Source organism: Argopecten irradians, chromosome 2 (assembly GCF_041381155.1).
Source record: "Argopecten irradians isolate NY chromosome 2, Ai_NY, whole genome shotgun sequence".
NCBI lineage: Eukaryota > Metazoa > Mollusca > Bivalvia > Pectinida > Pectinidae > Argopecten > Argopecten irradians.
In genome coordinates this window covers 1,981,111-2,008,350 of record NC_091135.1, presented here as the reverse complement: position 1 = coordinate 2,008,350, position 27,240 = coordinate 1,981,111, and the positions used below count along the sequence as shown (strand labels likewise).

General features: G+C 35.2%; 1 protein-coding gene across 1 annotated transcript; it reads left to right on the top strand.

Moving 5' to 3' along the window:
- Positions 1 to 1,470: 1,470 nt before the first annotated feature.
- Positions 1,471 to 18,164, top strand: LOC138314117 (calpain-7-like). Its single transcript, XM_069254295.1, is given in 20 exon segments — positions 1,471 to 1,577; positions 3,370 to 3,587; positions 3,909 to 4,014; positions 4,268 to 4,314; positions 4,971 to 5,087; positions 5,413 to 5,489; positions 7,006 to 7,034; positions 7,037 to 7,091; positions 7,645 to 7,768; positions 8,423 to 8,511; positions 10,160 to 10,253; positions 10,727 to 10,873; positions 11,573 to 11,800; positions 12,604 to 12,748; positions 14,410 to 14,509; positions 14,964 to 15,096; positions 15,678 to 15,753; positions 15,909 to 16,120; positions 16,480 to 16,619; positions 17,119 to 18,164. Coding segments are annotated over 19 exon segments (2,292 nt in total). The 5' UTR covers positions 1,471 to 1,577; positions 3,370 to 3,452; the 3' UTR covers positions 17,357 to 18,164.
- Positions 18,165 to 27,240: the final 9,076 nt, after the last annotated feature.

Below are 27,240 nucleotides of genomic sequence, written 5' to 3'. Positions count from 1 at the left end.
TTCTTCCCCATCCTCAATTCCCTTCCAGTTAACGTTTCACTTATTTGTTCATATATTTGAGTCATCTTTTTATGCAACCTGCAAAGTATTCCCAAGTTTCATGGACACTCATTTGTCCTCCTTTTTTTCTTTTAGCTTTCCCCTTGTAGGCCTATTATTGTAGTTTCCTTCAAGGATTGTTCTTATGTAGAGTGCATTCGCATAAAATTGTGTGAAGTATTAAGTAAATTAATTATTTATTATTCAGTTAGCAAACTTAAAGTTTTATACACATAGATCGCGATTCGTAATTTGCTTTGGTTTGATTTTTGTTTTAAGTCTTTGTGTTCACATCTCCATTTGCACTATTTCTGGTTTGTCTCCTGGCCGTAACACACCATAAAAGGGGGTGTAATTCGATCTGCTCCTGCTTAGGGGTCAGCATAAAGGGAGTGGGACGACTGGTTCGCCCGTTATCATTATGATGTGACCGGAAAAAAAGACATTACAAAAAGGGTAAGAGTTCCGCTAACACACTTTGATTGAGGCACACAACACTAGTATACCGCAGAATCTCAAAGCGTACAGTTGTTCATACAAGCAACATTAATGACCCTGATGATGATAGGAGGTTAATAAACCTGATGAATTAAACCAACCGGTCAAGAGAGAGCATCCACAAATGTTTAAGACCGATTTTCATATATTCATCTGTTATTTGTTCTTATATGCTTCCATATGCTGTTTTGTATGACGTGTTTAAGAATTCTGTGAAATATTGGGAAATTATAAAAAAAATATTATGAGCTAAGAGCTAAAAGTGTAGCTAATTTTCTAAAAGTATGCCAAATTTGAAATCCATCTATAGATCAGATCAGGAAAATTCAAAGAAAAACAGTAAAAATACATGAAATATATAAGAAAAAAAAGAGGTGTCAAAGTACTTTTATACAGGTTTACGTGACGCTATCCAAATTGAAACACTTTTTGATGATGATTGTGAAAAAATTCTAACGTGTGCATAAATCCAGATTTTTTTCTTAACTTCGAATTCCCACAAATAGATGCCTTTAGTTTTCATTTCATGATTTGTTTACTTGTCAGCAGTGCATATATTTTGAAATAGAGAGCTTGAAGTATGCCCGGTCTAGCACCGTGTTTCAGCAGGTTCGAGTACCCGAAATGGAACACCTCCTAGATATAGTTTGATTAAAAAATGTATAGACATCATAAAAAATGTTGGAATTCGCTAAAGGAAAGTTTAAACATTTTTTAGTTTATTTAAGTCACATGTCTGTCAAAATATTCCGTCGTACGTTTGTTTTTCTTGCTTTAAAATATATGGTGGTTTTAGGGTTGTCTTTTACTGTTAAATAATTTCATTGTGTGGTAAAGAGTAAAGACTATGTTTTAAAAACATAAATGAAACACTGATTTGGAATAAATTCCGGAATACATGGTCGCCAAATCCGGTTTATTTTTTATCTATCTATGTACATTTCCGGTAGATTTATGAAATCATCAAGTTGTCAACAATGTCCATTCCTTTGCTATTTATCGGAATTTAATTTACTTCCGGGACCAAAACTCATCAACGGGTAAAAACAATGCTTTACACTTGATTAAGAGAACGAATATATTCAAATTAATCATTCAGTTGCCACAAAATTAAACGTACTATTCAATCATAATCACCACGTACAAAATGTAAAGTGAAACTAGATAGGCCTAAGTTACATGTATCGTAAAAGACTTGACACTTGTTGATTTATAGCACAACCTCGTTTGTTAACATCATGGGTACTTTATTTTCATATTAGCTAATATTCATCATATTATCATAAGTAACATCACAATAAATTATATATAGAAATATCTCTAGATCTGAGATGGCCAAATATAATCCATTTCTTGTACACATACTGAGCATTTATCAACTACAGCATGTTACAAAAATTATATTTAAGAGTTAGGGCAAGAATAACGTAAAAATTACACGTACAACATATTAATTATTTGTGGATGTCTACGATATAGTGATTTTAATCATACATGATCACTGATGATGGTGATGCATGTTACATTTACATGGAGGGATGGTCAAAAGTTATAAATAGCTATTACAAACTCAGATACTTTATAGATCTGTTTTGAAGTCTCTAACCAAAACTGCTTTATTAATCATATATTGTTTATTTTTTAATTGCCACTACATGTATCTATTATAAATATACAGATTAATTATTACACTGTCATGTGTACTCTTGAATGATGCAAGGACGTATATGAGAAGGATAAAGTCACACTGGGTTTTGGGGAATCCGGTCCAAGGCAGGCGCTTTTGTGTTGTGTGCAAGACCGTGACGTTTGGGAACGAACGGACTGATTTTCCTTTGATATCCGCCGGCGCAGCCTTTGATTGTAGCTTGCGGGTGCGAGGGTTACCGTCTTACTTTTCTGAAGCGCGGTGCTGTCATTTCATGAGCTGTCGAATTTTTTTAAACGAAAAAATTTAAGACATATCCCCAAAACATTCCGTCTTTAAAGCAAGTTATAAACGTCGTGAAATTTAATAAACTTTACAATGGTGTTTCGTTTGAACTCTCGAATAAGACAAGTATTTGTTGAGAAAAACGGTTTTTTATTCCTGGTTCATAGGCGTCTCGCGTGGTGTTTACTAATGTAAAGAGACAGACACGAATCCTTCTCACTTATAAATCCTTTGAATGATGTTATCAGAATTGTATACAGTATATACAGTCTGTATATAATATATACATAATAATACTCTACATTACATGTCTTAATATATATTTCTGGTTTGGTTGATTACATTGAAAGTGTATGTGTGGGTACATCGTAGTATATAAACACATTGTTTTGTTATAAATTATGTATTCACATCGGAGACAAAAATGAGCATTTTATGTAATAGATTTGAACAAGACACATATACTATTTTTATTATAATATTAAAGTGAACAGTCGGGCAAGGATGGCTAAAGTCGGTAAAAATGGTGTGAATGTATCCAGTATAATTTCTCATGGAATAGAAAAATAAACTTTCTCGTCAAAATCTGTCTGCGTACGTAGAAATTAATTTAAAGTATAGGAATCCTAAAACGTCCTCCCGGCTGACTTTGTCCGTGGTTACATTTCCACGCAGCCTCGCTTTCAATGCTTTCATCTTTTCTTTATTTCAATGGTCAGACCTGGGAAACGTAAGCAGAATTTGACCGCCGTATTATTATGTGAGAACTTTTGGAAGGCCAATGAACACATTTAGACTGATATATTTTTAAAATGAGTGAATTAATTAATGTAATTGCATGAACATTGTTTTTGATTGTAGAGATTTTGCAAATTTTAATTAATCATTTTCAATTTCAGTTTTACCAGAATGGAAATTGTTGACCGCTGTATACATATAAGACTTCCACTTTCATGAGAGTTGTTGAGTCAGAAACATTATAATGGATCCTTCTAATAGCCCAGGAGATCTTGGTGCAGACCCTCTCATCCTTGAGAATGATGGAAAACAGTTTGCCTATCAGGCTGTGGAGAATGACAAAGCTGGAAAATATGACACAGCAATGTTCTACTATAATGTAATTTTAAAAAGTCATTTATCATATATTTTAATATTGATATATGTTCATTTACAAAATATGTTAATGCAACAAAAATAGTAATCTATGATAAATAGCTATATAGAAATAGCAAAACAATTGTGAAATAAGGATGTTAATTAATATGATATCTGATTGTTAATAATGCCAAAATTAAAATTTAAAAAAAAATGCAGATTGTTTGTTATTTTACAATTTTATAGACCTACCATATGTACATGTATAAAATTATATATTTTCCAAAGTAAACAAATTAAATGAACTTTATACATTTATGATACGTTGTATGTGTTGATCTAGGAAGCAGCCCAGGCCCTCCTCTCAGCAGCTTTGGCAGGTTCTACAATGTCAGGAATCATCACCCGTGCCAACGAATACATCCTCAGGGCCGAGGCTCTGAGATCAAGTAATGTCACAAAAAACATTTCATCTTTATTTGCATTTGATTTTATTTGCATTTATATTGTACATGCATTTTAATAAAGTTCGGATAATAAACAAAACAACACAAATAATGTTTTCATAATTTTTCTGTCTTATGCTACACTTAATTTATTTAAATTTATTCCAATTGTTGAATAGTTCTAGAATTCAAATACAATGTAGTTGTTTCACACAAAATTGAATTATTAGTTTTTTTATTCAACTTTTTTTTATAGATCTCCAGGCAGCACCAACAAATCAGAGTCAAAAGTCTCAAGAAAAGGTTGGTATTTTTAATATTTAAGAAATTTACAATTTTCTAGATTTAGACATTACATTACCAATTAATTAAGTATTGGATTGATCGAGTTGACATGAACAGAAATAGTCAGTATATATTCATGATCAGGTATGGAGGTGTAGAAATCCAGCCGTTCTCAATTGCCAAATGCTGACATGTTGTTTTATTCATTGTCAGTGAACTTATGTAAACACCTGGTACATGTATATGTACCGGGTAAATTGTGAAACAACACATACACCATATGGTAGCTGAGCTGTTTATAAAATCAAATACCCCATGTTCAGTTGTTTAATTTAAAAAGCTGTTTTTTATCTGGACTAAACTTTTAACCTTTAGGTATATATTTAAGTGCAGTTGTTAACTTGAAGAACTAGATTTAAATCATTTTATAGATGTTTTACTATGTTCCCATTGATTTGAAGTCTGGAGGGTTTGAATGTTTGTATGGAAGGGAGATAATCAGATTACTGGGTATGGTATTTACTAAACCTTAATGTGTACGATTATATGTTGTATGCAAATATGTAAATAAAATAGTGAGATGTTATTATCACTCTGTGACTTTGTATACTGCAATACCATGTGTATAAATTCTGTGTAATAAATTCTTGGTTTTTCTTTATCTAATTCTGAAGATGGATCTGGAACGAGCAACCTTTCTTCTTCAACAAGCGTTTGACGAAGATGAGGCAGGCAATGAGACAGATGCAAGAGAACTCTATACAGAATCCTGTGACCTCTTTCTCAACATTGTAAGTCTCTGATCTGTTTGCATAATTATTTTTTGTGTTATTATTATTCAAAGATGAATATGTACAAATACAGTAGATTGAGATTTAATTATAAATAATTAATACTTCCATCTGTTATTTGAATATTATTGAATATGAGTTTGTGATTGTTGAAACATTAGTAAAATTATATAAATCATAGATTAATATGGAAACAATTGAAAAATAGCAAATAAAGTATAGAATAATATGGAAATAATTTTATAAAAGTTAGAGATAGATATGGAAATAATTTTGAAATAGTTTTGTTTAAACAAATGAAAAATATATGGTGTCTCATTGATAGAGAAAGGCAGCAATGGAAAGAAAAGACAAGACATTGGTGGATAAAGTTACAGTCTTGGCTACTAAAGCACTAGAGAGGTACATCAAATAAACTTTTTTTTTTTTTTATTTATACTGCTTAGAGTTAGTTATACTGTAGTTTAAACCAAATTTAAATTTATCATTGTAAGATGTTTCCTAAAATGTTCTTCATTAATGAAACCATTAAATTGCCTATACTAAAACCATATATATTGCATTTTATTATGACTCTTAATGAAATGCAAGAGACTATTTAATTACATTTAAATACAGTATTATATAGGTAGCTACATGTGCTATGGAAATGAAAATCTGAATTTAATTACAGTAAAACCCCGTTATATCGCCACCCCGTTTTACCGCCAAACCTGCTTATCATCATGAATTTATTCAGGACGGATTTCCTCCATACAAATACACCTGTAATACTGCCAAACCCACCTACCACCATCCGCCATCACATTCGTGGAGCAAACGATTAAAGTAACACTATATTTACCTCGTTTATATTGCCAAATTCTGTTAATAGGGACACATGTTTTTGTAAGATGCTCGACTGCCGACTGACAGCTAATCAGCTACACACACTATCAAAATTTACTTTGATTTTAGCACTATTCATATTACAAAATACGAAGTGGCTGTACAGTACACAAACTAACTAGAAAGTCTGTTTCAGTAACGGCACCGAAGGACTACCTATATTTAGACTTAATTAAGATTTCAACGACAAATTTGATATACCGCCATAGTCTCGGTATATCACCAAAATCTAGGGAAACAGAAGGTGGTGATACTACTAGGGGTTTTATTGTATCTTAATTTGCCTTAAATTGTCATTGTCATTGTTGAAACTTTTTTTTCCTTGATTCTGAAAGACTCATTTTCGAATAAATTTTGAGAAATATGTTACGCAGAAAATACATCAAATTTTACTTTTAAAAAAGTAATTAAATAACTATTATTAATTTGCTATTATTTGATAAGTCAACTATTATCTATAAATGTAGATATTGATACTGATAACTTCAATTTTTTGCATAAGGAAGACTTGCTGGATATATGTAGTTGCATGTTAATTGCTTTATTAAAGAGCTGAAGAATTAAAGAAAAAGGAAGAGGGTCCTTCCAGGAGTCCAAAACCAGTAACTACACCACAGAATGAGAGTAGAGTTATGCCCCCTTTGGGATTTGGAGCATTTCTTGATGATGAAGACGAAAAAGGGCACACCACAAGCTCCTCGTCAGAATGTGCGGCCACAGGGTCTGCCAGCGACAGGTCTTGTAAATATTGGTCCTTCAGGTTATACAAAGGAGGAGATCGCCACAATTAGGTCAGTGAAATTATCACAATTTCTTGAATTTTGATAGAGATATAGTTTTTATCATTGAAATCATTTGTGTCTTCAGATAACACAATATGTATTTTTGCGATGGAAGCCATTTGAATTTTTGCAGAAACTACCAAACATATTTCTAGAAAATGAAAAACAATACCAAATGTTGTTTCACTTTTCAGTAATTTCTTTTTTTTTAAACGAATATATTTTGACAAATTTCTTTTTGCCATTAGAAAAACATCGTTTATCAATGGTCGAGAATATTGCCTTTTATGAGTGTGGACATGAAGGAAAAATTTGCCTACCCCATGCCTTTTGAGTAAGTAACTTAGCAACCTACTTATTTACCTATCTGTCATTTGAATATTTCAAAATTTTTACGGCATTATTGACAAAATTTTGTGTTAATCTCATGCATGCCTCGTTATAGGTGTAACCATGCAATTGAATCTCATATACATGTATAAATTAGTGTTGATAAAATTGTAAGTTTTATTGTTGGTCCCAATCAAACTTTTTATTATATATTCATTATTCAACTAGTCTTATAATACCCAAATCACTCCATGTCATTCTCATCCTCGATACTCCATGGGTTACTATCACTGACATTTTATCCTGTAGGCTTGTGATCGTTCAGTATTTTTCTCTTGAACTGCCTTCAGTTTACTCTGAGATAGTCCATAGGTGGATATAACAACAGTGATAGTAACCCCTGAAATATTGAGGATGTGTCTTACTATAGTTTCTCTTACTCTTCGAGCTCATGTGGTTTAATTGACGGAACCTGCATTAATTTCATGAATACATTGTATTGTGTTTAATTGGAGTGGACATATCTTAAATTTGGTTGTGATGATATCATATTGTAGAGACAGACATGGAAAACTGAGTCTTTCTCCAAAACAGAAGAAAAATTTATCAGGATGGGTTCGGCCAGAAGACTATCAGGATGATCCGAAACTGATTCTAGCTGTCTCTTGTTTCAGCATAAAAACAGGTGAGTATATCACTGATGTAGTGCCCCACTGTCTGGTATGTAGGTATGGCTAGGATTGGCGAATTTAAGTAACGCATTATGCAGGTAAATTGTACGAAAAATGGACAATGAATGTGTGACGCAGGTGTTGTGTTAGATAGGTTGTAATCCAATTTAAACAAATAACAAAAAATATTCCAATATTGTACATTGTTTAATTATATTGACATGTGAATCTTTGTATACATCACTGATGTGATTGTTACCAAGGAAATGGAGAATGTAGTATGCTAGCTAAGATTGAAGATCTTTGAGTTTTAAGCAGGTTTAATGGGCATAATGTGTGACGCAGGGATGTAGATAGTTTGATCCATTAAACAGTGTATATATATGTACATATATTCCGAAGAAATGGAGAATACTAGAAGAAGGTTTGAGTTTTATACCATGTACATGTGTATATATATCTCGATAGACGCAGACAGTTTAACTGTTATAGGCAGGTTTCACTAACTAACTAAAAGGGAAATGATGAAGAACTCTGAAGAACTTTTGTCGATTTTACTGATTTAATGTTTTTATGACAATTGTATAACGTTTTGTTATCACACTAGTAACTCAAAGGTTTGATATTGAATATATAAAGTTTATGTTTATATGAACTCATGTTTCAGACTGTGGTATCTGACTGCAGTTTTGTAGCCTCATTGGCTATTAGCGCTCAGTATGAACGTCGCTTCAAAAAGAAATTGATCACAAGGTAATTATGGCTAGGTTATTATCTGGAATTTTATGTAATCACTTTTAAAATAGAACATTTGGAGATATGATTTTAGTTAAAGGGACAATTCTCAGTCTAAGAGAACATCAGAATTCGGGAAAAACCCATTTCTAATGGAAATTAAATCAGTCGGTTTTACTGTGATATGCAAGAAAAGCCCATGGTAGTGAAATGCGTGTGAAATGTTCAAACTCGCTCGCTGTCCGCCATTACACATTGTGGTCGAACATCTTGTATGCCGATCACTGTTCCTTGCTCATAGAGTAATACTACTTTAATTAGGGCCCCGCATCGAGATGCGGATGCCCTATAGTAATCAGGTTGTCCGTCCGTCTGTCCGTCTGTCCGTCCGTCCGTCTGTCCGTTTTTTTTCTTTTGCACATTAATGATGGAAGGGAGTGGAGTATTTTCCCCATATTTTACATGATGATTCCCCATCCATCCTAGATCTGCTTGGTAATTTTTCAGGCTGAAATTAAATTAAAAAATCGGCCATCTTGGATTTTAACATTTAAAAAAATCACAATGTTGTTGCTCTTAACTGATAAACATTTTGTTATAACATTATGATGCAAAGTTGTTCAGAATTAAACAAGGAGTTGACTGTCCAAAGGTAAGGTCATGGGCCAAGGTTACTAAGTCAAAGGTCAAGGTCAAATTTAAAAAAATTATTTTCTCATGAACATTTTGCTACAACATTTATAATGAAGCAGAGTTGTTCAGAATTAAACAAGAAGTCAACTCACCAAAGTTTTGACTGACCAAAGGTAAGATCATGGGGTCACTGCATCAAAGGTTGTGGACACATTTTCCATTTTTGGACTTATTAACAATTTGTTATGGCATAATAAATAAAATTATTCATTGCTTAATATATTAATTAAAGTCAATATGATTTGAATCAAAATGGCTACATGATATGATTAGAATCAAAAAGGATTCAAGTTAAATACTTGGAAGACTTTTTCCAAAGAATTATAATAATGTACCATCATCGGTTTCCCAATTAATGTTGACATTAATTATTTATTAGCAACATATAGCTAACACGGAAGAATTCGTTGTCAAAATACCACTTTTTCACTTAAGCACGTCAGACACATAGCGGGGCCCTTTCTGACGTGTCAGTGTTCTAGTTTAGAACTACTTCAATTGCTCTGACAGTAGTGTGTTTACCTTATTATATGAATTGTCTTGCCTTAAAATCATTTTATCACCTCCTCAGTGGTTTTGTAGTTCATTTGTTTAACGTTCATGACTTTAGCTCCGGTATTGGTACAGCTTACATATTGTACCTGCTTAATTGTATTGATTAACGATTTGTAATTACGATATCAATTAAAATACTAAACAATGGTGTGGAATTTGTCAATATCTTATGTTATATGTTTCATAAGAAATATAGAACAATACATTTTTGCCATATTTTGCTTTTTGGTTATGTGAAAGAGTTAGCCTGAGTGAATTGTCCCTTTAACATGGATGAGGTATCTGCCTTTAGATTTTGAACATATGGTGTTACCTGCACACATACTGTCCATGTCCTGTTGTTTCATGTTGCTTTTTGATAAAAGATAAATGAGTAAGGGTATTTTCTTAGTTTTAAATTTTTTAATTATTTTTGCAGCATAATCTACCCTCAGAACAGACAGGGACAGCCTGTCTATAATCCGTGTGGAAAGTACATGATCAAACTTCACATCAACGGGGTTCAAAGAAAGGTCAGTTACCAGTAATTATGATAGTTTGTCAACACATATTATAACCAAGGACTTCCACATTCAGTTAATATCTCCATTACACCTACAGACACCAAGAAAGTAAATCATATCTGCATAGATGGGTCATTTTTATTCAATGTGAATATCAGAAATTAATGTTATGTCTTTGTCCCTTCAGAGTAATAATTGACGATTTTATCTTTACTTAAATTTGATAGCACCCTCGTCAGGTTGTAATTAATGACTTTCTGCCGATGGGACGCGACAGCAAGCTCCTGTGTTTAAATTTACTTAAGTCTTTTTCTCGCCAGGTTGTAATTAATGACTTTCTGCCGATGGGACGCGACAACAAGCTCCTGTGTTTAAATTTACTTAAGTCTTTTTCTCGCCAGGTTGTAATTAATGACTTTCTGCCGATGGGACGCGACAACAAGCTCCTGTGTTTAAATTTACTTAAGTCTTTTTCTCGCCAGGTTGTCATTGATGACTTTCTGCCGATGGGACGCGACAGACAGCTCCTGTGTTCCTTCTCCAACAACAGAAATGAACTGTGGGTGTCACTCCTGGAGAAAGCCTACATGAAGGTGATGGGAGGCTATGACTTCCCCGGATCTAATTCTGTAAGTCTATTCTGTGTGAAAGATGAAACTTAAACAATGTCTCTTGACAACAAATCTACTCACAGGTAGCTTTTGGTAGCCACTTGCCTTCTCCGTCCTTATCTGCAGTGGTCAGATGGGAGGTACAGACTAATCTGGAGTGGGAGTCAGTCACATGACTTTGCTGGGTTTAACCCGAAGTCATGTGACCAACGCTTTTTCTAGGGTCTGTCGGGCGCCAATTTACAGCCCCAATCCCAATGAGGTTTAGGCTAGAATATTCCCAATTTCATGGTTTTTTTTATTTAGGACAAAATACTTTGATATTTAAAAATGGGTTTTTTGTAACATTATGCAGTTTATATTACATGTTAAAGATAAATGATAAGTTTAGTATTTTTTCCTACTGAACATGGAGTTAATGAATCTTATGTTGATATGCCGAGAATTTGTTCCCGAATTCGCTCTGGGGCCTTTTCCCAATTTATCTAGGAATAGCCCTGGTGACTGAATCAGACTGGTGTAGTATATTATCAGTTATCTTGTAGTTATGACCTTGCAATTTTCAATCAGTAGAATTGAGTATTGCTCAGGACTATCTTGATGAGAATGATATGACACAGTTAATGTAAATCAGCAAAAAAATAATATGAATATTTCATGGATGAACATACGGTATGGGTTCTTTAATGAAAGTACTTACTTTATGATAACTTATAGAGTATAGATCTACATGCCCTGACTGGCTGGATCCCAGAGAGGGTAGCACTACGTAAAAAGTCCAAGGAGTTTGATGCCGATCGTGAGTTCAGACGGATACTGGACCGTTTCCACAAAGGTCACTGCCTCATCACCGTGGCAACTGGGGAACTGTCCGAGGAGGCAGCAGATCGGGCTGGACTTGTACCAACCCACGCCTATGCTATGTTAGACATTCGTGAAGAAATGGTTTGTACTTTAAAATTTCTCTTTTCCCTTATACTTCATAGGAATATCCCATGGTTGCTAGGGAAAACGTACAGCTCACTGCCTCACGCTATACAGTAACATGACGTCATCAATACATGCAGAGTGTACCTTTGGCATGCATAATTGCTGACGTTCATCAATTTTGATTCAAAATAAGGTTTCTGTGATAATGTTGTGATGAATATCATTTTAGTTCTACTTATTAGTATCAGACAAAAATGATCAAACAGGGGTCTGTCAAATGGACAGGGATATCTCGACTCTCATGAAGTATTTTGACTGTCAACCCTTGGTAAGCCTCGGGAAAATCTAAATAGTGTTACTGTTATTGGTATATCCCTTCAATAAAATAGGAGGGCATATACCGTATTCGACCCAATAAGCGCCCATGTCCCTATAAGCGCCCCTCCCCCTTTTTGAGGCCTCAATTTCAATTGCTCATGCATAAATAAGTACCAAAATTACATAAAACGGTATAGATTTGCAATAATTTCGACTTATTAGCACCTTTTCATAATTATCAATTTTTTAAGCGCCCTGGGCGCTTATTGGGTCGAATACGGTAGTATGTTTGATTATACTTATGTCCTCCCATATCATGTCCTGGTTAACTTTATTGTGGGGATCATATATAATCAAAGGCATCTCTGACTTACAGGCAAAGTCAGTTATGCAAATTCACATTTATTACAGCCTACTTGTTTTCTTCATTTAATATATATGATACACAGATATTGCGATCATTTGGATGTGCTGAAGCTTGTTTTACATATTTCTTGTAGGGGAAAAGATTATTTATGTTAAAGAATCCTTGGAGCCATTTGAGATGGAAAGGCAACTTCTCAGAGACAGATATGGCAAACTGGACTCCCCAGCTACAGAAACGCCTTAACTACGACCCAAAAAGTGCTCAGACTTACGACAATGGTAAGTGGATGTTTACTCCTGTAGATTCCTTTTGTTTAAGGTGTGTGGGAGATTTTGAAAAAGAGAGATGTGGTATATAATGTTAATAGTAATTTATTGTTTTTGATGCTGTGAAACGGCATTCTTAGGTATGCTCGACAAGCCTGTGCACATGTAAACAATAAAACCACTCCGCGATGAAAATTAAATGTTGTTTTGTTCATTTTACTTGATAGTATAAATAAATCGAACCTTAGTATTCAAAACCACAAACATTAAATTTATACATACATATGCACTATAGACGGTATGAATTAAGTGTTCAGTTGGGACTCTAAGATTTATTTATCCCTACGCGTCATGTATGGTCCCAAAAATTACGAACAATGCCCATTTTGATGTCTTCCTCCGCAGCAGACATTCGGTTGATTTTGGATTGTGTATGTCTATTTCAATTTTAAGTAATTCATGCTAATGATCGATTAATGTTATGAAATGTTAGGAAGATAATTGCCAAAGAAAGTTCTTATTACGGTAATAGAGTTTTTTAATTTGGTTGCATTGACGAACTATATCTGGTGATATCATTGCGAAGTAAAAGTCAAAAGGTCACTGGGAGTTGTGCCTTTTGTTTATCGATAATAGCGTTGTATTGAAAGGGAAAAAGTACCAAATTTATCAACATAAACATACAAAATATAATGATAATATAGATCTATATATGTGACGAGCAACTAAAAGTGAGAAATGAACTTAAATTGTCGAATTTGTCATGTAATGTACGGTAGCCTTACGAAGACTTGCTAAAGTCTGATGCATTGCATCTAGTTTTCTTGACTTTATCGGAAATTTAAGTGTTGTAAGTAAACAAATAATGTATCTTTTATTTGGCTTAAATATCTGGCCATGATTTATTATTATTCAAAAGTCGGCAAAGCAAAAGTCACGATTATATGTTCTTCGCGATAATATGTCGCCAACCAGTTACTGCGTCTTTCGAAGACTTGCTTAAGTCCGATGCATTACATGAATTTTTTTTGAAGTTACCGGCTAGCGTTCTTGTGAGTTTAAAATAAATATGAGTGTTATACGTAACGAAATAATTAATGTACCTTTTATTTGACCAAAGTATCTGGCCGTGATTTATTATTCAAAAGTCCTCAAAGCAACCCATGTTAAGTTTTTAGAAACTTTTAAGGGAATCATAACATACCCGGAAATGGTAATACATGTATTTCTAATGTTATATTTTTTCCGAAAATATTCTTAAATGTTTGAAGAGATATTGATGAAATTTATAATTTTAGTAATTAATAAAGAATCATAAAAAAATGATACTCAGATTCTGACTGGTTTTATTGGTGTTGAAATCGATATTTCAGAAATAATCTAAAATTTTTAATATAAAATTTACTTAAGGAAAAGTAGTTATTCAACTTATTGTTCTTGAATCAACTTTAATTATCATAAAATAAATACAATATACCGTAAATATATTTTGTTAAACTCCCTAACTTAACACTGTACACTTAGTATACTAAAGTCAATATTTAAATGCAAAACCAATTTCTTTATTCCTTTGTTTGAGTTCTTCATTCACAGCATTTATGAGTGGCCTTGGCACTTTGATTATATATAACAATGATATTCTCCTGAACTTCATTGCTCTCTGCTATTGACAGGTGTGTTTTGGATTGATTATGATTCACTGCTCCATTTCTTTGACGTCATCTACCTCAACTGGAGTCCCGAACTCTTCAAGTACACTCACTGTGTTCACTCGTAAGTAGTCTTAATTATTCACTCGCTGTAGTAACTCTTAATTATTATTCAGCGTTGGCAGGATGGCAGGTAGATGAGTACAAACAATAGCCTCATTATATTACATATTTGTCTTTAAATTCATCTCTCCTAGACAAAAAAAGGTTATTGAGATATCTACTTGATAAAATATAATGTACCATTAGCCTTGCCTCTCTTGAGGACATGTTAGATTATAAGTGTACTTTAATTGATGGCGTCTTTTCAGGGACTCTTGCTGTCCTCTACCATTGTAGAGCTGTTGAATTGATGTAAAACACAGCTGAACAAAAGTTGCACATAAGGACTAATAAAAAAAATTTATAATGTTTGATTCTATTAGTAGACGTGATACTGGATATAGGATGTTATATCACTCTGACTAGCTATTAAGATTCTTTGCAATGCCTAATTATCCGGTTCCTCCTTATTCCAGTACGTGGGCAGCTAAGGAAGGTCCTAAGAAGGATTCCTATAACATTAGTGATAATCCCCAGTACAGACTTGAGATCAAAGCAGCACACCCTGCAGCTGTCTGGATACTACTGACACGCCATATAACAGACAAGGTAAGGGTCAAGGTCAAAAAAGTGTACAGGAACTCATAAAGCTCAAGGTCTCTGAGTAATTAAATTATAAAGTAATTTATAATATGGAGTCTCAAGATCCTAATCAATTTTTAAAACAAGGGGAAGGGTCGAGTCAAAGGTAATTGTAATCTACATATTGCTGAATTGGTACATTACAGACAGGCACAGCTTAAACAAGGTCAAGAAGGCAAGGTCACATTTTGTATAGATGGTTATCGGGGACTATAGGTTATAGGTCAAAAGGTCATAGGTCAATTTTAATAAAAAATTAATAGTCTGCTAGATATTTCATTGATAAGATAAAGGCAAAGGGAACAGTGAGCTTATAGAGAGTAAAATAGTAAAACTTGTGGCCTAGCATAAAAGACAAGGTCAAGGTCAGGCCCGGATTTCTCGAAACAAAAGTGCAGACTTAAATCAAAACTTAAGTTTTTCTCCTTATGTAACTTATATGAAAATTAATGACTTAAGTCAGTTTTTGACTTGAGTTTGTTTCGAGAAATCATGGCCTGGACTCTAATTTATACTAGCATCTAAGATAATTTTTGTTTTGTTTTAAGGATGACTTCGCAGACAATAAGGAATTTATCACTCTACTCGTGTACAAGACGGGAGGCAAGAAAGTGTTCTATCCTTGTAAGTACACATATACGATAAAGCATCCATGGAATTAAACTATAAAGTAAGAAGGAATTGTATTTTAGGTTTATTGTAGGAGGTAAATTAAAATATATTTATGGTGTATCAGCCTTGGAGTTTAACACTGTTTATCTGGTACAATTTGTTTGTAGATTCACCACCCCCATATAAGGATGGCGTGAGGATCAATACACCACACTATCTGTGTAAAATGGTGGAGGAGAAGGGCACCACTAATTATACACTGGTGGTGTCACAGTACGAGAAAAACAACACGATCCACTACTCACTCAGGGTGTACGCCTCGTGTGAATTCACCATGACTAAGATCGTGGACCCCTACCAGAAACAGTTTGATAAACGGGTGTGTATCTAACAAAACTTAATTCAAGCATTTTAAAAGAGGTGTTGGACAAGGAAGTGCAATTACAGCCCCTCACTTTTCAATTTTTCAATTTCAATTTTTAATTTTATTGACAAAGACACAGTTGTCATACATTGTCTGTATAATTCATCTCCATACAGAATAAAAACGTGATTAAAAAAAAATACATTGACAACACAAATCCCAAAGACAGCCGTCTAATTCAAATGAAGGGGGATAACTCTAATATCATTATTACTTCGATCAAAATAACCAGTAACAGAGAGATATACATGTGTTGCCTGGAGAAGCAAAACAGTTACACTAAAAATTAACATTACGAATCACACATGTTACAGATAAATGGACAATGGAAGGGGAGGACTGCTGGAGGGTGCAGTAACTATGGGGATACCCATGGCTTTAACCCGATATATCAGATACAGCTAGACAACAGCATGGCCGACAACCACATCATGATAGAGCTACTGGGACCAAAGTAAGTCACTGTTAACAAATTATTATTACAGGTGATATTTCAGGTAGACATTCATGGTAAGAAATCTGTAGAGATCAGGGTGAAATATAATCAGTGTCAGATATTGCATACACAGTTATTTTTGGTAGGGATGATATTTTCACAATTTTTCGAGACTTTTTATCACGAAAAATGATTATTTAATTTATATGCTTCCTAAAAGCCAGATCGCAAAAATTTTGAATAAATAAAACTTCTCATTTCATAGTTGAAATTGTGTAAATTTTGACCCACATACATTACTGACTGTGTCGTATATCTATATGTATAGATTCTTTATTACACATTGGTAATCCCAATATTATTTCACTCTGAATATCACAAGGTACCAGAATCAACAGGATATTAAAAGAGAAACTATTCATCTTTATACTTGAAAATATGACTATGACATTAAATTTTGACTTAATTAATTAGCCTTATACATGATTATAAGTGATGCCACTGAATAATCTTTCAGACAATACAGTGTTGGATTTGAGGTGCGTGCAGTAAGTGAGAACGTCCCCGGGGCACCAGGAACTTTCACAAAGACAACATCCGGAGATTTCCGTCCAGGATACTGTGTGCTACAACTGGACCGGATATCTGGGGGCGTGTACAATATACAGCCCTGTACATTCCTACCCAATCAGGACGGACCTTTCTTTTTAGACATCAGTAGTGCAAAACATTTCACAGTGGCACAAATACAATGATAAGGGACTCCATCATGTTCATATTTATTCTCACTTCATATAGTGCTAAAATCTCATTAAAAGGCATAATTCGAAGTAGCGTTCAAGCATGTTGGGACTCACCATTCACCGGACAGGTAAACAGGTGCCTATTGATCTTTGTCTCTGGTTTCCTCGAGCTCTTGAGAATCGTACCATTCCTGAACAAAACCTTTGACAGACAAAATAGATCCAAGTACCTTCACACAATATGACAATGATATGTTGTGATCTGGTATCAGCTCCAATGGCTGGAGTTGTCAAGGCTAACAATTTGGATGATAAAAGTCAACTGTGTCAAAGTTAAACACTTTGTATTTTAGGATATCACCGTGAATAATGGATCTCATTTTTTTCATTGATACAGCATGTTTAGCACCGTCCTAGTTTTGGTGCTAATGATCAATATGGGTATGTATAGATGGAATGACATATTCAAATGTGATGAATAAGTAATGGAAAGTGAACCATGGAAAGTTGTCTAGCCATTACATTTGGTGTACGTGACTGTGGAGATTGACGCCTGATTAATGGAGAAAAGCACTAGGACATTTGAGAATCATACAATAATAATTATGCAAATCTTACAGCAGGAAGGAATTGAGGATTTAGACAAATCCATCTCAGGATTCCATGTCTGTTCATTGTCTTCAAACTCTTTCTTCTGTCACATAAGACACGCAAATCGAATTGAGCTCTGGATACAGCATGGGTAGCAAATAAAAGTACTATAAATCTCCAGGGTGCACTGGGTGTAGCAGAGTACTATAGATCTCAAAGATGCACCATGGGTAACCAGGATGTACCATGGACAGCAGAGTACTATAGATCTCCTTGGTGTACCATGGGTAGCAGAGTACTATAGATCTCCAGGGTGCACCATGGGTAGCAGAGTACTATAGATCTCCAGGGTGCACCATGGGTAGCAGAGTACTATAGATCTCCAGGGTGCACCATGGGTAGCAGAGTACTATAGATCTCCAGGGTGCACCATGGGTAGCAGAGTACTATAGATCTCCAGGGTGCACCATGGGTAGCAGAGTACTATAGATCTCCAGGTGCACATGGGTAGTAGAGTACTATAGATATCTCCAGGATGCACCATAGGTAGCAGAGTACTATATAGATCTCCATGATGCACCATGGGTAGCAGAGTACTGTAGATCTCCAGGGTGCACCATGGGTAGCAGAGTACTATAGATCTCCAGGATGCACCATGGGTAGCAGATTACTATAGATCTCCAGGATGCACCATGGGTAGCAGAGTATTGTATAGATCTCCATGATGCACCTTGGGTAGCAGAGTATTGTATAGATCTCCAGGATGCACCATGGGTAGCAGAGTACTATAGATCTCCAGGGTGCACCTTGGGTAGCAGAGTATTGTATAGATCTCCAAGATGCACCTTGGGTAGCAGAGTATTGTATAGATCTCCAGGATGCACCATGGGTAGCAGAGTACTATAGATCTCCAGGGTGCACCTTGGGTAGCAGAGTATTGTATAGATCTCCATGATGCACCATGGGTAGCAGAGTGCTGTAGATCTCCAGGGTGCACTATGGGTAGCAGAGTGCTAAAGATCTCCAGGGTGCACCATGGGTAGCAGAGTACTATAGATCTCCAGGATGCACCATGGGTAGCAGAGTACTATAGATTCCAGGGTGCACCATGAGTAGCAGATTACTGTAGATCTCCATGATGCCCCATGGGTAGCAGAGTACTATAGATCTCCATGATGCCCCATGGGTAGCAGAGTACTATAGATCTCCATGATGCCCCATGGGTAGCAGAGTACTATAAATCCCTAGGATACTTTGTGCCATTGATTATACCTATGAATGTAAAATTGGACTGTGGGAGGACCACCCAACTTACTGTGATAAAGAGGAGGTATAGTTGTTCCTCAGTCTGCTTACCCTCATTTCTAATACATGTCCTTGATTTCATTCTGTGATCAACATGTTTGTGTCCCTTTGTTTTTAAGCAGTCCTCTTACGCCTGATGTAGTCATTCGGCATGTTCTTATCGTATTTATGTACTAGATTATTAAAAATCATTAAATATTCATTTTTTGTTTAAAATATTTATAGGGTCCCAAAATGAAAATAAATGGGAAGTAGGATTTTGTTTTAACTTTCAATGTAGTATCATCAATGTGAAAATGATACTTTGCAGTAATCATGAATAATGAATGTATCTCATTTAGTTTAAATCTACAACACCATGTTAATATTGGTAATGCTCTAGACTAGTAATAGTCGTCTATATATTTGCAAGCTTAAACATTGTAGTAACTAGAACCTGCTGAGCAGTCAAAACCAGGATATGTAATCCCCTGTTTAGATACACTTTGATCAAGTTTATTGCATTACTTTTCTACATTAAAATATCATTACAATTTGTTTTTTATTGTAATAATCAAAAAAATGTACCAGGGGATAGCAATAAATAAATTGTTTTGAAATCTTTGCCCAGCAGAAAATGAGGCGCTTTATTACAACTTAGCTTATGCTTGGTTTCTTTAAATGGTGCAATATCTTGAGCTATTCTCAGAAAATCTTAACTTCGTTGAAGCATCATTACCAAAACATTACTTGTCTAAACTGACAACTAAGAAGATGATACTGTTACATACAGCTAGTAGTGAATTTGTGGTAAGCAATTATCTCTCACTTCTCGGTTATCAAGTCAGTAAGTTTAGAGAAGATTTAAATATATATCTGAGCAAGCTGATATGATTTCAAAATTCTTGATACTTTGGTTGATTTACTTAGAGATATTATTAATAAATTATCAGAAATTATCAGAAATCTGTTATTGTCACTTTGTTCTTTTCGTGCATTCAGGGACTGAATTCAGAGCCTTCTTTTCTATAGGGTCAAATAAGAAACAGTTTCAAGAGAGACATTGCATGTACAATGTTGCAAGAACATGGTCTTTCAGGAAGAATAGAAAGGACACGTTACCGCATGAAGGCGCCTTTGCAATCATGCAGGATCGCAGAATTCACAAGGGTGAATATTTAGATGACTTACTTTTACCAAATTGCAGAGAAAACTGATTATGAACTTGCCCTCCAATGCCATAAGTAGCAGATAGTTTTTTCTCAATAACTGAAAAGTTGAAAGACCTGTCATACAATAATGTACGCTCGGGAAATATTGAAGCCAAGAACGCTTACATTCAGTCAATAAAAAAGCCCTAAAATAACATACTCGTATTCAATTTAGTAATTTTTTATCATGATAGCTTTTGACGAAAAAGGGGAAAAAAGATAACAACATCCAAATTTTACATGATGCCTTTTATATTGGTATTCATAGTTCATGTTCCTTCAAATATATCATGCATTTATAATATGCACTATCACACGAACCACGTGGACGGATGGCTTTTGGTGGTGGACTTTGGTCTGTATTGATTGACTCGAAAGCCTGTCAGCCCAAACCTCTTATGCTATGTAATATACAGGTATATATAAGGAGTTACATTATACAGTTATGATGTAATTATTCCAGGTAAATTTCAGCTTAAGCCTCTCTTTTTCATTAATAAATCATATCAAAATGCCCACATGACCATGCACTTTATTTTACATCAAATACGAGATAGTCTTTGTACCTGTTCGGAGCTTTGTATTTATTACTTTCAAAATCCCGTTAGAAAATATCACATGACTTAAGAAGTGATCTATCAAATTGTCCCAGATGCCTGAAGTCTATTTATAGAAGCTTGTGACTTGTTTTAGAGAGGAATGTAGAAACACTTGTCAGCTAATGATTGATAAATGACGTTCTGATAACGCATAAGGAAAGCGAAGGATTAAAACGATCAACCCCAAGATAAGTTTGATTTTTAGCATGATCGGTTATATATCGGGCATCGGAACGAATGGTGACGTGTACATGTACAGTGAAAATAGGAGTGGTTTCGGCCATATCTAAGTCGGTCAGTCATTGTTAAAATAATTATGAATGAGCAACCTTTCTGCTAGACATATCGGACATCTTTTGTTTAGGTAAATTTCAGGTTCTGTTGTGGCCAACGAAAAGCATTTAAAACTAGACCTACAGTTAGTAGTACATTATTTTTTACAGATTGGGAGTTTATTTCTTATCCTCTAGGTCGAGTTTGAAGGTTTAAGTTCAAGGTCACCTAAACAAAATACCAAATTTATTATTATGCGATTACTTGTTTCATTGAGAAAATTTTTTTTGTAGTTTTCTTGCACTTGATTGATTTTCGGGCCAGAAGAGCAATGGCCTTGTTAATGTGTGTATGAATGAAAGTTTCTGAGCAAACACTCTTTCTCATAGCTGCTTCTACAAAAGTTCGTACTAAAACGCCTTAACCAAAAAACGCCACCTCTTTATTGAATTCTTGATTGTCTTAATTTTCAAATCCAAAAGGTCAAAGCTTTACTGATAGGTGAAAGTTACTTTGTTTCTGAGCAAATACTCTTTCTCCTGCTGAACAAAGTCAAAGTTTCAAAGTTTATTCATCTTCCTCAATTACAATTTAAAAGTTTATTCTAACCTTTAAATGTTTCAAAACTGTAACAAAGTGGTACGTTATTCATTTCCATGTGTTGCAATTTATATTTTTACAAATATAACATCGGACTTCTAGATAGTAAAGTTACACAGGTTTAGATGCTAAAATATTGATTTCTCTAGACAACTTTTAACAACATTGATATTCAATAATTACGTGTATATGGTCTACAGGAAAGGATCATGAGGAAGACTTATAATAGACTAAGCGATGTCCATTGTTTTTCTTGTCATGAGACTTTTCTGCTGCACAATTACTGAATCAAATGTAAACTGTAGTTTTGATGGCTAACATTTGGTCAAAGAAAACCTATGAAGATTTCGGAAAACGCTGAGCACACATTAAAACTGCACATTCATTGCACGTTATGTCTATCTGGGAGGTCGACCTGGAAACAATAATCATCTTCTACCAGACCTACTGGTGTATCTATTTATCATTACTCGATCTTATGTACTATCCAGGTAGACATAATATATTCCATTATACTCATAGTCAGATTTACTGGTGCATATTTATTGATTAAGATATCGAATAGCTTTATTTTTTCCAATAGGGTGGCATCTATGGTATATTACACTTATTTATTAGAAAACTGATTTCATCTCCATGCCAGGTTTTTGTTGTTTTTTTTTTTGTTTTTTTTTTGTTTTTTGTTTTTTTTGTTTGTTTTTTTTTTTGTAAATGTGCACTAAAATTAAATTAGTAATATTGAATTAATAAATTTTGATTGAAGTTTTCGTGAGGTCGAATATTAGACCGACGATTAACAAATGTAGCATTTGTTGTTGTCCGTCGTGTACCCCCTATTCACGTTGCACTTAAAATTGGTGGCAGCGGTGGGATTTCGCATACTGACTGATGCCCTCGAACAACATAGAAAGCAAATGTTCCTTGATTCCTGTTGACGACAAGATGTACCAACAAGAACAACAGCTTTGTATGTATATGCTTAGGATGTAGTCTGGTATGCGGTTCACTGTCGTATCTACATTGTAAAAGCCGAAATTGAGCAAAGTCGAGCGTGGTCACCATTACGACCGCTGTATTCGGTACTTCTGTGAATCTTACACAGAGCGATTACGGGTATATACTAATTAAAGCATTGGTATGAAAGTTCTAAATGTTCAAAGTCTATCATAACATACATGTACAATCACTAGTAACGATAACTATCATTTGGTTTTAAACGTAACTTTATAGCATTAGGTTTCGTTATCGAATCGCTATCTTTTGTGTTTTTATAATCATATTCTGGTTATCCTGCCGTGTCATATATAACTGTCCCGTTTTTGAAAAATCCGTGTACATTTATTACACTGAAGAGTCCGCCGACACGTTTTGCAGTTGACGCCCTGTACCCAGTTAACCCTGGGTATAAGGAGATACTGTAAATCTGCTATCAGTGTATTTCTAGGCCAAGTTTGGTCTCGTCAGATGGTAACACTTTACTACGCGTTACTACAAAGAACGCGTGATTTGTACCATTGAGGGGAAAAATTCCCTGCGGATCGTGGTTTCATTTCCAACATTTGAAATTGCTAAGCAATATTATCATATCATTGTTTAATTTATTGTTTAATTTATAAATTAAATTAGAAATATTAGATCTAGACATCAAATTAATCTATCTGTAAGTTGTTGGTGACTGGGTGTCTTACGCGTCATACGTATCGATCGTATCAAAGTTCTCATTGGATTCTACTTTCTTCTTCTTCTTCTTCTAGATCAAGAGTCAGACTCAAAGAGTTGAGTACATTTGACTTTGGGAGGTGGCATGAAATTAATGTTGGTTACATGATTTTTTTAAATATGTATAATAAACAAGAGGCCCTTGGCCCTTAATGGTCATCTGACTAATTATATGGCATAAAAAAGTACATAAAGGTCATTCACTTCAACAAACTAGGTAGCTCTTTATCCTAGTATGCTACAGGCCCAATATCAGTACTCATGGCCTCTTAGTTATTCACAAGAATTTGTTTGAAGATATTAGCCTATTTTACCCCTGTGACCTTGAATGAAGGTCCTTTGGGCCCTTTGGTTCTCAAGAAGAAGTCGTTTAAAGATTTTAGCCAATTTGGCCCCTTTGACTTTGAATGAAGGTCAAGGTCCTTCATTTGAACAAACTTGGTAGCCCTTCATCCCAGCATCCAGCTCTTACAGGCTCAATATGAGTACCCTAAGCCTTTTGGTCCTTGACCGGAAGTAGTTTAAAAGATTTAAGCCTTTGACCCCTGGGACCTTGAATTAGGGTTAAGGGGCTTTATTTTAACACACTTGGTAGCCCTTTATCCCAGCATGATTCACTCGAAGTCGTTTAAAAATTCAGCCTGTTTAACCCATGTGACCTGGAATGAAGATCAAGGTCAATCATTTGAACAAACTTGGTAGCCCTTCATCCCAGCATGCTACAGGCCCAATATGAGTACCCTAGGCCTTCTGATTCTTGAGAAAAAGTTTTTGCCTTTTTGACCCCTGTGACCCCTGTGTTCTTGAGAAAAAGAGTTTTGCCTTTTTGACCCCTGTGACCTTGAATGAAGATCAAGGTCATTCATTTGAACAAACTTGGTAGCCCTTCATCCCAGCATGCTACATGCGAAATATAAGTACCTTGGGCCTTTCAGTTATTGAGAAGAAGTCGATTGAATGAAAAGTTTATGGATTGAGGACGGCGGACGGCGCAGGACGACGGACGATGCATGCTAACAATAGGTCATCCCTGTCCCATTTGCACAAACTTGATAGCCCTTCATCCCAGCATGTTCTTGAGAAGAAGTTGATTAAAGATTTTAGCCTATTTGACCCCTGTGACCTTGAATGAAGGTCAAAGTCTTTCATTTGAACAAACTTGGTAGCCATTCGTTCCAGCATGTCATATGTCTAATATAATGTCTCTAGGCCTCTTAGTTATTCACAAGAAGATTTTATCCTATTTGACCCCTGTGACCTTGAATGAAGTTGTTAAAATGATTTTTGCCTTTTTAACATCCTTTTGCTTTTTTAACCCCTGTTACCTTGAATGAAGTTCAAGGTCATTCATTTGAACAAACTTGGTAGCCCTTCATCCCAGCATGCATATGCTACAGTCCCAATATTAGTACCCTAGGCCCTCTGGTTCTTGAGAAGAAGTCGTATAAAGATTTTAGCCTTTTTGACCCCTGTGACCTTGAATGAAGATCAAGGTCATTCATTTGAACAAACTCGGTAGCCCTTCATCCCAGCATGCTATATGCAAAATATCAGTACCTTGGGCCTTTCAGTTATGATTGAATGAAAAGTTTACAGATGGAGGACGGCGGACGGCGCACGACGACGGACGGTGCATGATAACAATAGGTCATCCTGTCCCATTGGGTCAGATGACCTGAAAACTTGTTTCTTTATGAGTGGTAATGATTGGCAGAAACATATTTTCTTCTTTATGACAACAAAATGTCATCCTGAATGTTTCAGAGTCTGGTACGGTGGACTACGTTGCCACATACTAAAAGACGCTCTCTGACTTCATTCTGTGATGAATTACGCTTGTATTACCATGCTATCCGGAATCGCTGTCCGTGTCTGTTAGTCTCAAGTAGACGCTTGTAATGTTAAGCTATATGTAAGTTAAGCGTTCTATGGCATAGGATTGTTGTAAATAGAGGGCGTTAATGTCGTTGCCCGGCAGTATATAAAGCCGCGGTTTCAACGAGAGTTTTTCTGATTGTTTCTTCTAGTTAGTACAAGGTAAATATAGATGTGCCTGAACAAGGCTTGCCTATATACGTCAGTTGATAATAACTTACGGTAGAGTTGAGATCGGAGATTGACGTGCCTGAATAAGGCTTTCCTCCTCCGCGTTAAATACTCTGGAGAGTAAGTTGTAAAGTGAGCCTTGGGATTGCTCGTTGAATGATTGCGTTTACGTGAATCATTGAGAGTACTAGTGATTACTCTTTGAGTACTCGGTAATATGTAATGGTTGTGTGTGAATCATTGCTGGAGTGATTGCTCTGAGAGTATTCGGCAAACGTGAGTGCTCAGTAGCAGTGAGTACTGTGAGTACACAGTGATTTTGAGTACTCGGTAGCTCGGTTGTGTTAGGCCTTAGGGAAAGGTTCTTAATAAATAATATTACATTGATTTTATCGTAGTCTTGTTTCACCCGAGGTAGGAGAGACTACTCGCATAGGCTTATAGATCACTCAGTATTTGTTGCTAATCATTTAATAATTATTCTGATCTGTACGATTTATGCTGTTTGTATATTTTGAAGTTAAGTTATCATGATCACTCAGAGGCACTGAGTAATCAGTAGGATTGATATTGTAAATCATAGTATTTAGGGATAGATAGAATCACAGCTAGGTCAGCTGTGTATTATTTGTATATATTTGCACTGAGTAATTTGATAGGAACAGTACATAATATAGACACTATAGATCATCAGTTAATTGTGACTGGTACGAACCCGGTAATCGTCACATAATTTGGTGGCAAGCATTGGTGATCTTGTCTATATTTTTGTGTTGTTCGATTACTCAGTTTTAAATAAAATCTGATTCCAGATTTAACTGTTATATTGTTGTGAATATGATTTCAAATGAGACATCTCGCACTCAGTTAAGAAATTCTGAGATGGATTTTGGTGAGGATAATGGACAGGGATTTCACTCTACGCCAAAACTACAGATGTTGAAGGGGAGCAGTCATTATAGAGATTCTGGTATAACATCTATGTATGCAGATGGCAGAACTTCTGAGGTAAAGGCAGATATTGCTGATTTATATAGCAGTATGAGTAAGCCTGAAAATATTTCATCTCATGAGATTGATAGGGAGATCGAGAAAATGCAGGAACAGTTACGCCAACTAGATGTTCAGAATCAGAGCCTGCGAGAGTCTGCTTGTCAGCAAAGACTGAAGAAATCATCACACGAAGGAAATTTTGGAGTCCGAAGTAAAGGGGGAGAGCACTCCTAAGGTGAGATTCTCGGAGAACACTCATTCCTCGCAATTTGATGATGATAGAGCAGACAATATCACTTATTGAGACAGAAATCAAAGAGGTACAGCTCGATTTATCGAGAAAGAATGTATCGAGCTATTATTCCCCTCAGCGGAGGAGAACGAATCCAAAGTCGATCGCTGATTTGGATGATAGTGATTATGAGGATCAATCATTGAATAGGAAACCCAATGTAAAGCATGTGTCAGTAAAAGCCTCTACATATGATGGCACGACACCATGGAGGGATTATTTGTCTCATTTTGAGACATGTGCTCGAATTAATCGCTGGTCAGAGTATGAGATGGGACTATATCTTGC